Genomic DNA, 17,935 nt, shown 5'->3' on the forward strand with positions numbered 1-17,935 from the left:
CAAGTCTTCGTCTAAGTTCAGTTCAGTTTAAGCAAGTCAAGTTCAGTTCAAGCTTTAGTTTAAGTTATGTCAGTTATGTTATGTTGTATGTCAAGTTATAATATGATTACTTATAACTTTGATTATGCATTCATATTTTTATTGCGATGCATTTATCATTAACCTGTGTGGAGTTTTTTGTTAACTTGCTGAAATTTGTAATCAAATCTCACTTTGGTAGTCCCAACTATCATTCCCCCCTGAATGGTAGATCTTGTTACAGGATCTAAAGGAGAGTCGAGAATTGATCAACTGGAAACGGTTGACTAAGCGACGGTGCGACGTCGATGATAGTATAGTAATTAACTTAAATTACTACTTGTACTTATGGAGTTGAATCTCCAGTACTCTCTTGGGCACATCCATTTTAGACTAGCGCTGCGATCTCAGTTGTTTAGTATTGCATTATGTATAAAGTATGTTTTAAGTATTTGAGATATTTTCAGTTTGGTGCATAGTATTGCTAAAGAAAAAAATTATCTGCTGCGAATATTGCATAATGCTAGATACATGTTAGGAACATTGCATCATATATGTCATGAACGGGGGCAGATAACCTTGTGTTGCATGTCTCGATGTTTCAAATGTCTGTCCAATCTCAAGCAGGATTTGGGGGCGTGACATGACGTATGGATTATGCTGAACCACGTAAATCTATGTGTCTCCTCCATTTATTTTCCATTCATTGCAATGGATGCACGCACTGTAGCCGTACAGCCACACCGGATAATGCTAGGGCCTCTAGACCACACCTATCGAGGCCCAAATCTCCATAGCAGGTCGGGAATGACTCTTTCTTCCCTTTCGGCCTGTTGTGCGATTTGTTCAGTATTAGCAGTTGGCGTCGTCTGTGGGGTCTGAGTTACTTTCTATGCCAAACGTAGCAGAAGGATGATTTTTTGGCGCACTAAATACTCTTCGAATGAGCACATAAAAATTCTCCAAGATAAGTGTTCTCAAACTTTCGGCTTTTATTTTTGTGAGAAACACTCCTGGAGAGAATGTGTGAGTAAACGTTTTCTCGCCCAAGCAGTTAAGCTCGTTGCACTTAAGTGCTTTCCATGCATGTAGTGTGTAGGATCGAGAACCCTAACATCCTGGCCACTTCAGTTGTATGTGCCCACTAGTCCATGCACAGTTAGAGAGGGTGAGCATTGTGCACTTAAGTGCACAGTACCATGTGTAACAACCCGCTAGAAATTCACTGGTGGAATTTCTATTGACTTTAAGAACCTTGTGAAAACCTCATAAGTTTTTACGAATCGACCAAACGCACAGGTTTTAGTCTGTCAACATTGTCACTCATTATGATGCTAGAAAAATGAGTTTAATTATTTACGATAATTAGAAGTGTCAGAATGCATTATAGTCTACGCCACTAGACTCAGTCGGTTATTTAAGATTTTTTGGCGCAATAACCTATTTTCATAATTTCGGACGTAACGCTTGTTCGAAATTGTGAAATTATTTTTAGGGGCACATCGGAATTGAATTTCGGTAAACGATTTTCACTATAGGTTAATATGAATATTTAGGATTTTCCAGTACTAAGTTTATTATGCAATTTTTTTGGAGTGAATAATAACCTCAATAAGTGCACCAAGTGCAGTGTTTTCAAAATCACCGTGTGGAATGTCCAAATTAGGTTAGAGAAGTTTTATTTGGACACTTGGCAAGATCTTAGCCACACATAGTGAAGTGCTCTCTCTCTCTCTCACCGTGGCTTCATCGCACGCATGGCCACCTTGGTTGCCACCGAAGATGTCGATGAACCGACTCGAGTTATGCCGAGACTGATGTTGAAGGTTTTCTCCCCCTTCATCGGCCAATTTCGGTTGTGATTTACACCATTTCAGTGTATCGGTGCAGTTTCAGTTTTGGACCAAAACCGCACCGATACCTTCGGTTTTCACCCCTAGGCCAGGGTGTGAAAAGATGGATCTATGTCCACCTCAATGCAAAATCACAGAAATGATTGACTATGGATGATAATCAGTTAAGATTCTGGGTTCCAATACTTAAAAAAAAACCCTACCTGGATTTGCAGCCTTACATGCCCCTAGTGCAATTTATTGTTGATTATTGTAGATCCACACCAGGCAAAGGAGCTGGATCCCCTCCACACCACGCTAGGTAAAGAAATTATTGGAAGAGACCGGCAAGAAGTTATTGCTGAATACGAATTTCTTTTAGCACTGTATTGATAGTTAAGGATGCATGAGGGTAGGATTTTTCAACAATGATCCATTTACATATAGATCAATGCCAAGTTAACGTCTGAACAATTTTTTTCTTTTATTTTTCTGAAAGACTAAAATTTGATATTCAAAATTATTAGGTAATTGCTATACAGAATAAAAATAAACTCATAATGATGTGTCATGCTCCAAATTTCTTGTGCCTATCCAATAGTGTGTCAAGGCATCGGGCATATTGTGAGGAGTGTTATCCCCTAGGCCAGACCAGGAGAAGGGCCCAATCTTGAGCCCAGATATGAGGTCTAGGCTGGACCGAGCATACTAGAAAGGCCCGGATCCAAGCCCAAACGTGAGGTCTGGGCTGGGCTGAGCACAAGAGGCTTAACTAGAAGGGATGATTAGATAGGAAACTATGGAAAACATATGGGAGGGAGGACAATCTTCTGACACCCAATTGGCCGACATACAGAGACATTCCTTGACCCTAAACATCAGCACCCAGACATGACAGGAAGGTAGGAATGCCTAAGTGAGGCCACGCCGCATTAATGAGACCAAGAAAGCTGTGAGAAGAAGGCATGCTGCATTCAATGCGACCCAGGGCTCGGTACGCAGGATGTGAGGCCTCGTGTCAGGGGCAAGTGCCATGAGTACCTGGCGGAGGCCACACCACATTAATGAGACGGAGAGAGTTGTGAGGAGAAGGCGCGTCGCATTAATGCAACCTGGGTCTCGGTACGCTCAACGTAAAGCCCTATGTCAGGAACAGCACTATCAGACCTAAGTGCCCTATAGCACGACAAGTGGACAGCATGAACATTTGATCTCATACAAAACGACACCCCACTACCATGGAGGCCAGACAATCAGGTATAAATACGCATCTGCCATGATCAATAAAAAAGGTTGACATTTCACATACATTCTCACTACAGGTTTCCTTATGATATTTTCCCTTCATCTACAAACATTGAAACTAACTTAAGCGTCGGAGGTACCATGGACCCCAAGCTCACCATTCATCTTAGCAGGACCAGACGTCGACCCCCAACAATGCAGAGTTGCCCAGGCCGTGAAACATGACATCAACAGTGGCACTGTCTGTGGGATTTTGTTTCCTATAAGTAGTGTGTCCTTGTATGCCTGTAACAACGCACTCTCGAGCCTCACGACATGAAGAAGCACAACCTGAATCAATGGAAGGAAGAATCAGCGCCATACAAAAACTCAAGGAAGAAATGGCGACCCTTCACTAGGAGAATGTTGCCTTGCGAAGGGGCAATGGGGGAACCAAAGGGAGACCAACAAAGCCATAACTCTAAGATCCATCACCACCCCCCTCCTGAGGAAGAACGACGCAGGGTTGACCTCTAGTTCCAGAAGCTCAAGAACGAGTACGACGAGGTGGTCAAATGGGTAGGCCAGCCATCAATCGTGGACCAGCTGCTCACCAGCGCCGAGCTGCCATACAACACCGATGTTATGGCAGTACCTCTACCTCCAAGGTTCAAGGTTCTGCAGATAGACACGTATGACGGGTCAAAGCATCCCTTAGAATATTTGGAAACTTTCAAGGCCCACATGACCTTGCACAGGTTCGCTTGCAAGGTCGCATGCAGGGCATTCCTCCTTACATTAAAAGGGGTGGTGTGAGCATGCTTTGGGTCTGTACAGCCTGGGACCATCATCAACTTCACCAAGATGGTTCGTCTCTCCTTAATGCAGATCATGGCGAGCAAAAAAAAGAGGCGACCTGTTGCCTACCTCCTAACTATGAAGCAAATGGATGATGAAAGCTTGAAGTCATACCTCTCTGAGTACAACAAAGAGCACATGATGACAGATGACCAGGATGAGAAAATCACCCGGGCGGCACTATTGGGAGGAATCAGCCTCGCAACCCCTTCATGATAGAAATCGCACGAAAGGCTCCAACTTCGTTGAAGGAGTTCATGGACCGCACAAAGGGTTTTATAAATGTGCTGAAGACACACTCCAAGCACTAACGGCTCCCAGACGAACTGAACTGGAAAGAGTAGATAAGAAGGCAGCTGGCCAGAACAGTGGGGCAAGTAGGGAGAGCGATAAGAAGAGGACGCATGAATGAAACGCAAGGATGAGCAACCCTCACGTGGGAGGGCTGGGTTGTGCATCCAGTCTAGCTTGGTAGTAGAAACCAAGAGAGAGCCAAATTCCTAAGATATTGTACCTACCACAAAACTAGTGGCCATCGAAAGAAAGATTACTTCACCCGGAGGCAAACAATGGAGGAAATGGAAGCCCAAATAGACCGACTGGGTGACGAGAGGCGTAGTCAACAATGTGATGACCGTGCGCGGCCCTGTAGAAGCAAAAGGCCCGCTAGGAGAAGTAGAAGCCCAGGAGAAGAACCAGAGAGCACCATAGAATAAGCCCTTGTCGGAGAAGCCAGGACAGAAAAGGAGGTCTGATAGGCAAGATTCACACAATAGCTGGAGGATACGCCAGAGGTGGGACTACCTCGTCGGTAAGGAGGGCCCACGCTAGAAGAGCCAGGTATAAGGAAGTATTCATCACTTATAAGCCAGCTTTAGGTTTCAGGGGCCAATCAAGAGAGCATCTCATAACTTTTAGCGAGAAGGATGAGGAAGGCTTGCTGCGCCCCCATGATGACGCCATGGTTGTAACGGTGCAAATCGCCAACTACTTGACAAGGAGAAAATTGATCGACAACGGCAGCTCTGCCGACATTCTGTTCTGGGAGGTGTGATGGGGATCACACCAGATCAACTGAGCAGACACCCACACTGCTCAAAGGCTTCATTGGAGACATGATCCAGCTAATCGGAGCGATCACTTTGTCCATCTTGGCCAGAACAACGCCAAGAATGATAACTATAATGGTGGACTTTCTTGTGATGAAGGCTCCCTCCTCCTACAACGCGATTCTAGGACGCCCATCCCTGAACCACATGAGGGCAGTAACCTCCACCTACCATCTGAAGGTAAAATTTCCAACTCCTTTGGGCGTAGGTGAAATGCATGGCAAGCAAAAGCTAGCAAGAGTGTGCTATGCACGAGAAATGAAAACTGAGGCAATCGAAGTTCAAACTCTCGAGGAAGACTGGGAAGAAGCCATCCTGCTGCTGTTGCGGTCTCTAACAGAGCTGGACAAAGAAGTAAGAGACAGGGAGGCCCTACGACAAGTAGAGCCCAACGAACCTCTGGTTCTTGTACCAGTAGATCCAGGAAGACCGGATCATACTATCCGAATGGGGACTAAGATGGCCATCGAGCTGAGTCAGTCCATGAAGCAACTCCTCGCCGAACATTGGGACGTGTTCACATGGAGTCACGAAGAGATGCCTGGAATTGATGTGTCCATCATTCAACATCGTCTCAGTGTGGACACCAAGGCGAAAAGAACCAAGCATAAGCACTGCAGTTTCAGTGCAGAGAAGTATGCGGCCATCCCCGAGGAAGTAAACAGGCTCCTGGCTGCGGGGTTCATCGGAGAAGTCCATTATCTTGAGTGGCTCTCCAATGTAGTCTTGGTAAAGAAAGCAAGTGGAAAATGGAGGATATGCATGGATTTCATTGATCTAAATAAGGTCTGCCCAAAGGATAGCTTCTCCCTACCGCGTACATATTTGATAGTAGGATTCGACGGCCGGACACCCCTTGCTCTACTTCATGGATGCATACTCTAGATACAACCAGATCAAGATGAACCCATATGATGAAGAGAAGATGACTTTCATCACCGACCAAGGATTCTGCTGCTACAAGGCAATGATGTTCTGTCTCAAAAATGATAGATTGGACGGAATCTGAAAGTTTATGTGGACAACCTCCTAGTCAAAAGTAGGAAGCCGGAGTAGCACCTTGACAACCTCAGAGAAGCCTTCGTAGTGCTCAGAAAATACAAGATGAAGCTCAACCCACTAAAGTGTGCCTTCGGCATCGAATCGGGGAAGTTCTTAGGCTTCATGGTCTTAGAGCGTGAAATCAGGGCCAATTCCGAGAAGGTTAAGGCGATTGTGGATATGCCACCACCACAAACAATAAACGAAGTCCAAAGGTTGGTAGGGAGAGTGGCCACCCTGAGCTGTTTCATTGCAAGGTCAACAGACCGCTGCCTTCCTTTCTTCAAGGTCCTTAGGAAGGCACGAGAGTGGGACGATGAGTGCAGCCAAGCCTTCAATGAATTAAAAGAATATTTGGCCTATCCACCACTCCTTAGTCAAACCAACCCGGGGGAAGACCTGACCGTATACCTGGCAGTATCACCAAATGCTATATACGCTGTCCTAACAGGGAGCGAGGAGGGAGTCCAGTGGCCAGTCTACTACATGAGCAGAGCCTTTCGAGGAGCAGAGGCCAGGCATCCCCGAACGGAGATGTTGGCATTTGCTTTGGTCATCGCCGTCAAACGACTAAGGCCATATTTCTAGGCCCACCCAATGAAGGTACTCACAGATGTCCCACTCAGAAAAATATTGCAAAAACTCGATGTGTCCGGCCGAATGACGAACTGGGTGATCAAGTTAAGCGAGTTCGAAATCAAATACCTCCCTCGTACTGCGATTAAAGGGCAAGTGTTGGTGAATTTCGTGGTTGAATTCTCAGACTTTTCAGAAGAAATAATTGTGGCACCCCAAGACAAACCCTAGCAGCACTACGTCGATGGCTCGCCCTGCTGGGCTGGAGGGGGAGTAGGGGTGCACATAGTCATAGAGTTCGAGGAAGAACTCAACTATGCAATCAAGGTCGACTTCAAGGCCACCAACAACGAGGCTGAATACGAGGCACTACTTGCAGGTTTGACAGTAGCCAGGTCATTAGGTGCTACTGAGGTTGAAGTAAAAGCTGACTCCCAGGTGGTGGTCGGTCAGGTAATGGGACAGTTTGCTGTTAAAGGAGAAAATATGAAGAAGTATCTCCAGCAAGTAGGGGAGGAGCATGAACTCTTTCAATATTTCCACATTCAACAAATCTCGACGGGAGAAAACCATATGGTAGACCACTTGGCAAAGGCTGCCTTAGGCCAAGAAGAAACCTACATGTTCGCATAAAAATATATCTGCAAGTGTACAGAATCGTAACAAGTAGTAAAATATTTTAAAGGAAATGAATATCGAACCTATAGGGAATAATTATGCTATTGAGTATTGAAATTGAATAAATTAATTACTATTTGGAAAACCGAAATTTGAAGAATGGATTATCTAAATTAAACTGAAGACAAAAGCATTAAAATTAAGATTTTAAAGATAATAAAAATAGATCTAGAGCGTTTGACTTTATCTAGCAAATCTCACACAATTTATTCTTTCTTGTTATAGAATCTCAATTATCCCAAGTTGATGATAAAAATTCCTTAACTATTCAATATTTTCTTTCGAACAATATCAAAAATATCTCCAACTAATAACTCAATATCTCTATGTGAATTTAACTAATTGGTGACTTATTAAGTTCTTTGGATTTTTCTTGAAAATCACACTAGTCACTGTAAAACATCTATGCTTCCGCTCAACTAATTGTGTTTAATCCTATAGCTTTAATCACAAATTGCCTCTTGGTCTCATTGCAATCCAAAAGATCGAACAATAGTTAGTCAGAAAATTGTAGGCATTAAGAACAAGAAATAAACACTCAATCATAGAAATATTGAAAATAAAATAACTTGGAATATAAATTGTGTTCAATGCTAGTCTACTTCAAAGCTCTATAAGATAGAATTAGTTCATAATGGAATTGAAAAGAAAAAGAATAAAGCTGGAACTCTTTGTTGAAGTCGGGTGATGAAGCATGCGGCTCTCATCTCTGCCCTCTAGTTCCGCCTTCCCGAAAGAATACTTAAAGAATAAATTCTCGGACTCTAAACTTAGACTCTAAAACATTAACACTCTTGACTCCAAATCAGAACTCCCCTCTATTCATCCCACAAGTCGAGATTAAATAGATGCCAAAATTCAAATATGAAAACAAGATAACTGCGGCTACAATCTAGCCTAAAGATCTGGAAAATAGTTTCTAAAGATAAATGTTAACATAAAATAAATTATCCCAAGAATAACGGGATAATCTAAAAAAGAAGATTCAGTGATATGCGGCTTGAACTGTGGGGTTTAGGAGGATTTGGTCTACAACAGATTGGTTGCGAAACTCAGATTTGGTGGTCAGCAGCAGATTGATCTTGGTCAGGAGGAATTATCCCATTGAGAATGACACTTATCATAAATAAAAGAGTGAATAAAAATAACACTTATCAAATGCCCACGAAATTAAACTTTGCTCGCCCTCGAGCAAGACAGACAATTAAAACAAGCATTAGTTTGATTCATAACATTTATTGCCTCAAAGATTGTCTAAAGTCTATAATTCAAAGGAATCATTCAAGATCAATCAAGTCCAAAGTTAATTCAAAACTCAAGTCCACCGCGTTATCCATCCCCACATTCATGCATATCCATCATTCTCACGTTATCATTAGCTCTCCGGATAGTTTTATACAAACAAGTAAATAAATAATGGATATCTAAAAACTCCATAGGCTTGCTTTTCAAATCACTCTTCACTAATGTATAACAAAAACTATTATCACAGATCAATAGGTCTTTATTAAGGTTGTAATGTAAGGCTAGCGTGAGGGCTACAAAGAAAAGGTAGGATTCAAACAAAGCAAGAGAACTTAAGTTTGAACACTAACAAAATAAATAAAGCATTCTCACTTCTATCACAAACATCTATTCTCAATCTTTGTAAATCTCTCAACTTACCTCTCTTTATTGCACTTTTAAGTATCTCTCTCTTTACCCCTCTATTTGGTAGGTTAGACATTTGTTTTTAGAAATATTCCATGCTTTTTTGACTGTCTTTGTGGATGACTCTCGTTGACCTTTCTTGTTGGCCACATAGTAGATGAGTTGACTCTTCACACCTCCAAACTTATGATTTTGATAATATTGCTATGCTTAACTTGTAGACCTTCTACCTTTCTTGCCTTTCATGCTCTTGTGAGTCTATAACTTTGTGTAAACTTAGTTCTCTTGAAAGGTAAGGAATTCAGTGTTTAAGCTCAAAAAGGGTAGGAAATATGAGGTTTACAAGAAAGAAAAATATAAGGCCAAAATATATTTCAATAAAGCTCAAAGGGGTGACTAAAGATAAAGATAATAAACAGGTAAGCTTGAAAGGCTCAATTGGTCCAAAGAATGCCTTAATCATCTTCCCAGTAAGATTCTGTCTTAGATTTCGCCTCTAGTATAATCAAACAAGTTCTAGAGTAAGTTGAGACCATATAAATTCACATAAAACTTCTCTAGGTACTCAAAACAATTAATGATCATAAGAAGCATTCATTAAACATAGAAAATATCAAATTAAGTAAGATCAAGTAAAAAATTGTGGTGCCCCTAGTCCTTGCTTGGGATTAGACGATGACTGAAATGCCAGGACATGTAACACAAGGCTACACACCCCTCGTACATGATAGATAATATGCTATGTCCCTAAGTACACTAGCAGTATGCAATAACGTAGCAGTGGAAAAGTTTAATAAAAGTCGGATAAACTAAGCAACGCGATAAATAATTGCAAAGCACATGGCACCACAAACTAATATCATAACCCAAAACATTGTCCCAAATGTAAACATAAGCTATAAAGGCATAATATCCCAAAAGAAAGCATGAAGTATAATTTTAAAATTCCCAAAACACGGGATTCCCACAAAAGAACATAAATCCACAAAGTTAGTCATAAATGTTGTTGCCTTCTTTTTTCTTTTTCCACAAAATACTTAAACTCTCATACTCTTCATAACCATCGTCCCATCGGGAGATAAACACCAAAAGACCCCATGGGATTGCCGAGGCTTGAGCGGTAACAGACCTAAATCCTTTGCTATTGCCTTCGCATCAGCTAAATCCTTAGAGGCTCGCTCTAAATATGTAGACAACTGGTCCATATTCTACCAAAACTTCAAGTTCTTAGAGGGTTGGTAGATCGTAGCATCAATTTCTATCTCACTAATACTATGTAAGATCTCCTTGAGTAGCTTAGCCGTATGAATTCAGCAATATAGTCTTGACGAGCCTGAACAGTGAACTCGTCTTCTATCAGGGAACCATCCTGGTTCATGTTTCTTGGGTATCTAGGGTACTTGTTACAACTTCTACCATTTCGATTGGGGAATGGTAGTGGAAACTACCACAATGAGATTTTGAGAAATCTCAGCAAGTAATCACACAACATATCACAGTTAATACAAGCATACAAAAAGTATATCATGATATGCATGCATGGATATGTACTAGACTTATGCCTTAACCAGAACTTGACTTATGCACTTGACCATTTGCAAAAAACTTGTAACAGAGACTTGAGCTTTTCATGAAAACTTCTTAACTTTTTCTTATTCACGTGATTTTATTCAGAACTTGTCTTATCAGAACATATCACAAGATTTACATCGAGTGATCCTTATCATATGAGCTCTTATACTTGTTCAGAGGGTGGATACAACATAGCTCCCCTCCTTGCACCGCGTGTTCTTGCTAGTTACTCCACCATGAACAGTCCGTACACTATGATGAATATGTCATAAACAAAGAATCATATTAACTCGGCCTTACTTCGTCGGGTTACATGCCTTATGCACCCATTAGCGTTAGGTGATTCCTCGCTTCGGCATCCTTTAAAAAGAATCCATTCGAGGCTCGTCGACTATTCTTTGTCAACCCAGGGGTTACCACTCCATTCTTAAACACTCTAGAGTGGACAGAGAAGTTCCACTAGGACATTCCCCCGCCCTAGCACTTAGGGTCATGATAAAATGTTTAGACTCTTTTCCTTGAAAAACACTTTTCTTTAAAAACATTTTTCACAAATGCATGTGAGATGGAACTTAAGACATACGTACTTATACTTGACATGTGACATATAGAATGTTATGCGAGAAATAGCCAAACATAACATGTTCAATTCATGGCATGATAACATGAAACACATGAAACATCCAAACACATTCATGGAACTATAAGAACTTGCTTAGGCCGAAACATATAGGGGTAAAAATCATGAAGTTCATCACTTAAACATGTTCCAATCTTCAAGCAAATAACATAGGGATCAAAGCATAGTAAAACAATGCATGAAATCATAACATTTGGCTAAGATCCGAATCATTCAAGACATGGTATGGCCGAAATATCATGATACATATTCCATCTTTCTTAAACATGTGAAAACTGAAACATATACAAGTATTTCATGGCATATTCATCACAATTTCAAAGCATATAATTCCTTCCATAGATTGATACAATATCATATTAACATAACCAAACAATCAATCAAGAAATAGCAAACAAAACAAACATGGCAATGAAAAGATTTACACATTCATATACAAATATTAACCAAGGGCAAGTTGAGTGTATACTTACAAAATCCTCGTAAAGAAATACTAGCAACCTGTAAATCCGAACATACCATATTAGAAAGAGCATCTAAAACCCTATCTTATGTTCTTGAGTGTGTGTGTGTTTCTAGGGCATCACTTGGTCTTATACCATTCGGCTTCTAGGGTTTTTTGGTTAAAACCCTCCTCATTATTCGGCCTCAAGGGTTTCTCTTAGAAACCCTAGGTTATTTCTAAGAAAATAGTAGAAAGTGTGTGTTCTATCATTTCTCAAAGTCAAATTGAGAAAAGAGTTGTGTATGAGTAAGACTTAGGAAAAACCGAACCTTACCTTGCAAATCCTTGCGTAGTGCTGAAATCCTTCTTATGCAAGGATCCTTCTTGTTTGGTTGGAGAGAAAACACAAGAAAATGAGAGAGAGTTTTCAAAGGAACATGGGAGATTTGTGTGGAGAGAGTGGAAACTCATGCAAAATCAGAAAAATGGCAAGGGAAAAGCCTCCTAGGCATGCACATGTCTCTTTATATAAGAGACCCTTCACTTCCCTCATTGTTTGAATCAAAACTCTTGCACGTGAGACAAGTGGCAAGGTTTCTTTTTCTCCCTCTCTCAAAAACCAAAAAGTCTCTTTGAGTTCCCCACTTAGATAGCATTGGGAAGGGGCATTCTTCGAGGTGGCGTGTTGGCTTCCCTCCTTGGCCGAAAATCTCTTTTCCCTCTTATGCCCTTCCTTTCCTTTAACAAGTCATCTTCTTAAAGGGTAACATGGTAAAACCATGCATGTCTCTTCCGTTTTTTTTTTTGTTTTTTAATTAAAGAGTGAGTAGTCACCTGTCCAATAGTGACCCCCACCCAAGTTTATTAATAAGCCCTCACTTGTGGCTGAGGAATGCCGTGGTAACAATCAATGTACTCGGGCTTTACAATAATATGAAAGACTAATTAAGCCCCAAGCACCAGACACCAAAACAATTCAAACAATGTAACCAAGCCTATACCTGAACCCAAACAAATTAAACATGCCTATATAAAAGTTTTAACCAGACAATATAAAAAACTTATGCAACTAACACGCATCCCGTCCTTTCTAAAATGTATTACCCATGCTAAAGACATCCACACTTCCTGAGATAAGCCAACCCGCATGAATCTTTTTTAAGTATACCTCTTAATAGATGAGGAACTTCCATCTGCCCAAACCACTCATGAGAGACCCCATTACTGCCCAGCCACGCCAAAAAAGCTGCAGCCTTATTCCCTTCCCTATAGATATGCTTAATGGAAAAATTCATCTCTGCCAACATATTCATAATGTCTTCCCAAAAATCCTCTATGTACCAAAGACTACAACTTCCTTTCTGAACCCAATTAAAAACCAAAAGCAAGTCCATTTCAATAATTATATTATTAAGCCCAATCTTTTACAATGCTCAAGCCCTCTTCGCAGGGCTATAACTTCCACAAGATTATTACTACCGCTTCCAATGGATTCAGAAAATGAAAAAATCCTATTCCCAAGCTCATTCCTTACTACTCCTTCGGCACCCAAAATTCCAGGATTATTATTACTACTTCCATCCACATTTAGTTTAAACCAGTCTTTCTTTAGTCTCTCCCATCTTACTGCCATTAAGATCCCCTTCTTTTTTGAATTAATTGGAAGATTGAAAGACTTCAATATTTGTACATCCTTTTCCACTAGCCAGGAATCCTTATGAATCTTAATACCCACCCAATTAATCCAATACTGCATCGATCTCCATAGAACCTGAACCTTCTTTTTTCTTCCTTCCATCTGAGCTGTACATCGCCACTTCCATAAATTCCATGTGATGATGACAGGTATAACTCCAATAAGATAACCTAACTGAGATGACTTCGATGCTCTTCGAAACCAAGCCTCAATAGTTGCCCTCTAAGACCGGAATGGGACAAACGGGATACCCAAAGTATTTGAACTAAACTTCCATATGCCCTTAGCAATATTCCCACGATATGACACATGATTAATATCCTCAAAGGCACCTTCCCGACAGCATTCACATTTCGAGACTAAAGGCACACCAAGTCTCCTTATACGATCATCCACAGCAAGGCATGAGTTTAAGGCCTTCCACATAAGCGCACAAAATTTCTTTGGTAAAGCCGAATTCCAAGTCCAATCCGACCATTAACATTTAGGATTCCCAATCCAAACAAAAGACCAGGCGCTTTTGGTCGTGAAAGACCCATCCGAATTCTCTAACCAAATAAGCTGATCCTTACCTGTCCTCCTACTACTAATTTCATTAACTATCTCCTCCGTTTTCTCTGGCCCAACTAGCTGCTCAAGTTGCTCCATATCCCAATTGTTATTAATCATACAATTCTTCACCTTCAATTCTGGATCTCCCACCATCGGATACGGCTCCATCAAAGGTCCAGAATTAAGCCAACTGTCACTCCAGAATGACACATTCCCCTCCCTAATCTTCCACTTGGAACGTGAAAGTACAACATGAATCTCTTTTACAATTGCTTTCCAGAACCTGGTGCCTTTGGATGGATTAATCTCTAGCGGATGCTGTCCATGCATGTATTTAGCACAAAAAAATCTTTTCCATAAAGAATCTGAACACAACAAATTCTAGGCAAATTTCAACTGCAACGATCTTTGTACATCAACAAAACTTCGCAAACCAACCCCTCCCTCATCCACCAGTTTGCATAATCTTTCCCATTTAATCCATTTTCTCTTGGGACTCCCATTAATTGAGCCCTAAAAGAAAGTGCTGAATAACTTATTAAACTGGACCAACACCATTTTTGGAACCTGCATCACAGATAACAAGTGAACCAACATACTCAACAATGCATACTTTAATAAGATGACTCTTGCCCCTGTAGAAAGGAAACTTAACTTCCAACCTTCAATCTTTTTCCAAATTTTTTGAATAACATCCTGAAAATGAATTAACTTCGATTTGCCAGAAACAACTGGCACCCCTAAGTACCTGACCGGGAACACCCCTTCCAAAAACTGTGTAGTCGATAAGAGATGTCGACGTCTAACAGAATTAATTCTCTTAGAGAAAAAAATAGTTGATTTGGCACTATTTACCTGTTGACCTAACCACTAAGCACAAATACGAAGAACTTCAACAATCTCTGAAACTGAAGACTTTCCTCCATTTGCGAAAATCACCATGTCATCAGCATATAAAATGTGAGAAATAACAGGACCATGTCTAGGATGAGAGAAACATTTAATTCTTCCCACCTCAAATTTCTTTTTTAACAGCCTAGAGAGAACTTCTTCTACTAAAATGAACAAATAAGGAGATAGAGGGTCCCCTTGACAGAGACCATGTCCACCCTTAAAAAACCCTTTTGCAGCGCCATTCATAACCATAGAATACGAAGGCGTAGTAACACATTGAACTAACAAATGACAAACCTTCGAAGAAAACTCAAAAGCTTCCAAAATATGAAATAAAAAATCCCAGTCAATTGTGTCGTAAGCTTTTGTAAAATCAATTTTCATCATAATATTTCCTCCTCGAGCTGGCTTATTAATATCGTGAATAAACTCCTGAGTAAGACTAATATTTTCAAAAATACTTCTACCCGGCAAAAAAGCTCCTTGTTCCATGGAAATAATCCTACTGAAGATTGAAGTAAATATGTTCTCTAGAATTCTGGAACAAATTTTATAGACCACTTAACAGATACGAATGGGCCTAAAATTCCCAAACAATGTAGGATTTTGAACTTTTGGAATTAAGACAATATAAGAGGCAGAGTAAAACCTTGGTAATGCAGCCTCGCCAAAAAAATCACTAACAGTTTCCATTAAATCTTGGTACACCAATAACCAACAATGTTGATAAAAACCCGAGCAGGCCCCAGACTAGTATCCATAGGAATAGAAAAGAGGGCATCTTTTACTTCCCCAACAGACGAATTACTACCAAAAAATTGATTTTCCTCCTTCGAAACTTCCTCCAAAATTAACCCAACCAATTCTGGCAATGAACTTGTTGACTTTGCTTCGAGGAAATCCTCAAAACAAGACAGGCAGCCTCATGAATATCTTATGGCGAGGTAAGCACTCTACTATCAGAGAGCTTCATTTCCATCACCACATTATGTTTATGATTCTGTAAAGCTTTAAAGAAAGTAGTCAAAACCTCACCATGCGATACCCACTTTTGTTTGACTTGTTGAGTAATACGAGACTCTTCCCTCTTTAACCAAACATCAAGCTCAACCTTGTTAGCTATAACGTCTGCTTATACATCCTCTAAGTAGCATTCTTGTAAACTAGATTCACCTTCCTTGACTTTTGCTTCTAACTCTTTCATGTGCTTTCCTGTCCAACCAAACACCTCCTTGTTCCAAGTTTTAAGAACTAGCTTTAACCTCTTCAATTTTGCGGCAAGCTTCCACAAACCCGTACCATTAACCTCCACCTGCGAAGAACTAGAAACACATCTCCAAAAATCTTCATGACTCGTCCACATATAATGAAATTTAAATGAGGTGTGACCATACCTAGCAGATGAATCCGAAAGACCCAAAACCATAGGGGAGTGATCTGAAGTTCTCCTAGGAAGATACTAAATTCTACCCAACAGAAAAAGATCCTTGAACTTTGAATTACATAAAGCTCTATCCAGTCTAGCCCATGAACGCGCCATTCCTAATTGTCCGTTGCACCAAGAAAAACCATTACCTGAGAAAGGCAACTCAACAAATCTGCCATCATCAATGAAGGAGCAAAAATCCTCCTTTGCAATAAGCATCCTTGGATTTCCCCCTCTTCTCTCACTATTGTTACGTAATACATTAAAATCCCCAATAATCACATGAGGAAACTGCAAATTATTAACACCAAGCATATCGGCCCACAAATACCTCCGATCTAAAAACTAGCACTTAGCATAAACCGCAGAGATCAATAAACCTGAATTAATAAGCAAAGTAAGATGCTGATTCGAAACACCCATAACATCCACCTTCAAACTAGACTTCCAAAACACCAAATCTTTTCTGCATGACTAGCGTTCAACAGGCACTCATCAAACTCTATAGACGTCTTCCAATAACCCAAATGAGTATCATCCCTAAAAGGTTCCGCAAGAACCAGAATAATGGGGTTCTGCTCTCATAACAGCCCCCTCAAACGTTTTCTCGAGGTGCCAAGACCTCAGATGTTCCAAAGCAACAATTTATTAATCATTTATTCTACTGAGAGGGCTTGCTAGGAACCCTATAGGAACTACGTAACATACGTTTACTTGGTATCTTTTTTACTACTAGTTCAGAATCAGAAGAGTCATTTTTTTGTTTACCAGGGTGAGGAATATTACCTTCATCATCAGATTTGGACTCCATGTCATTTGCCTGATTGAACACCAGCATCTACAATTCTGGCAGGTCTACCTGCACATCAACTTCCGCTACTGGTGTATTATCCACCAAGGGATTATTCTTAGCAATCGGTAATTGATCTGATGTTGATAAAGATACCAACTCTACTAGTATAGTCCCGCTGGGTTCTCTGCAAACCAACGAATCTTTCCTCTGCACTAGATCTTCCATATCTTCGATATCTCCCTCAGTCTGCAATGTCGACTTCCCTACATCCTTGCTCCCATCCAAAACTGTCTCCTCATTCTCCATGTCTTCCAATACCAAAACAGGGGACTCTGTAGTTTTCTCTGACTACCTTTATTAACCTTCGCGTCCTCTTCTTTATCATTTGGCACCCAGATTCTACTAGACTTAATAACCTTCAAACTCTTACTCTCTTTTCCTTCTTTCATGTTTGCCTTACAAGTCTTTGAATTATGCCCTTGCACCTTTCAAAAAGAACAAAATGTAGGCAACGTTTCATAATCGACTTCTTGGAAAATGCTAGTTGGATGCCTCGGCGTCATAATCCAAATGGAGTGAATCGGTTCCTGATCTATATTTATCAGAACGCACACCCGTGCACCATCTATTTGAGTCGCACAACGTGTCGCATTATCTCTCCTCAAGAAAACTCCAATCGGTGCAACAATATTCCATAAGAACAATTCTTGATAAAGATCCAGACGTAGCCTAGGTAACATGATCCAAACTGGAACCAATGCCGGTTCCTCCTCTTATGTAAAATTTGTCGACCATTGAAAGGGCTTATAAGCAACCCTTTCAATATCGCAGCTTTCATGGGACAAGGACTTCAAGAAATCATCTTCATTTGAAAATCTCACAAATACATTCCGAGCCTTTCGTATCGCTAAAACTACTGGCTATTTCGAAA

At 40.6% G+C, this 17,935-nt stretch overlaps 1 protein-coding gene across 1 annotated transcript; it reads left to right on the forward strand.

The window, feature by feature from the left end:
- Positions 1-5,116: 5,116 nt before the first annotated feature.
- LOC121236552 lies at positions 5,117-5,926 on the forward strand. Its single transcript, XM_041133003.1, has one exon. The coding sequence runs from the start codon at positions 5,117-5,119 to the stop codon at positions 5,924-5,926; it is 810 nt and encodes a 269-aa protein (XP_040988937.1).
- The last annotated feature ends 12,009 nt before the right edge of the window (positions 5,927-17,935 follow it).

This window comes from Juglans microcarpa x Juglans regia, chromosome 6S (assembly GCF_004785595.1).
Source record: "Juglans microcarpa x Juglans regia isolate MS1-56 chromosome 6S, Jm3101_v1.0, whole genome shotgun sequence".
In the NCBI taxonomy this organism is placed as follows: Eukaryota; Viridiplantae; Streptophyta; class Magnoliopsida; order Fagales; family Juglandaceae; genus Juglans; species Juglans microcarpa x Juglans regia.

Bases quoted from the DNA above. Each gene is read 5' to 3' on its own strand.
- LOC121236552 (XM_041133003.1), top strand. From the start codon at position 5,117: ATGGTGGACTTTCTTGTGATGAAGGCTCCCTCCTCCTACAACGCGATT.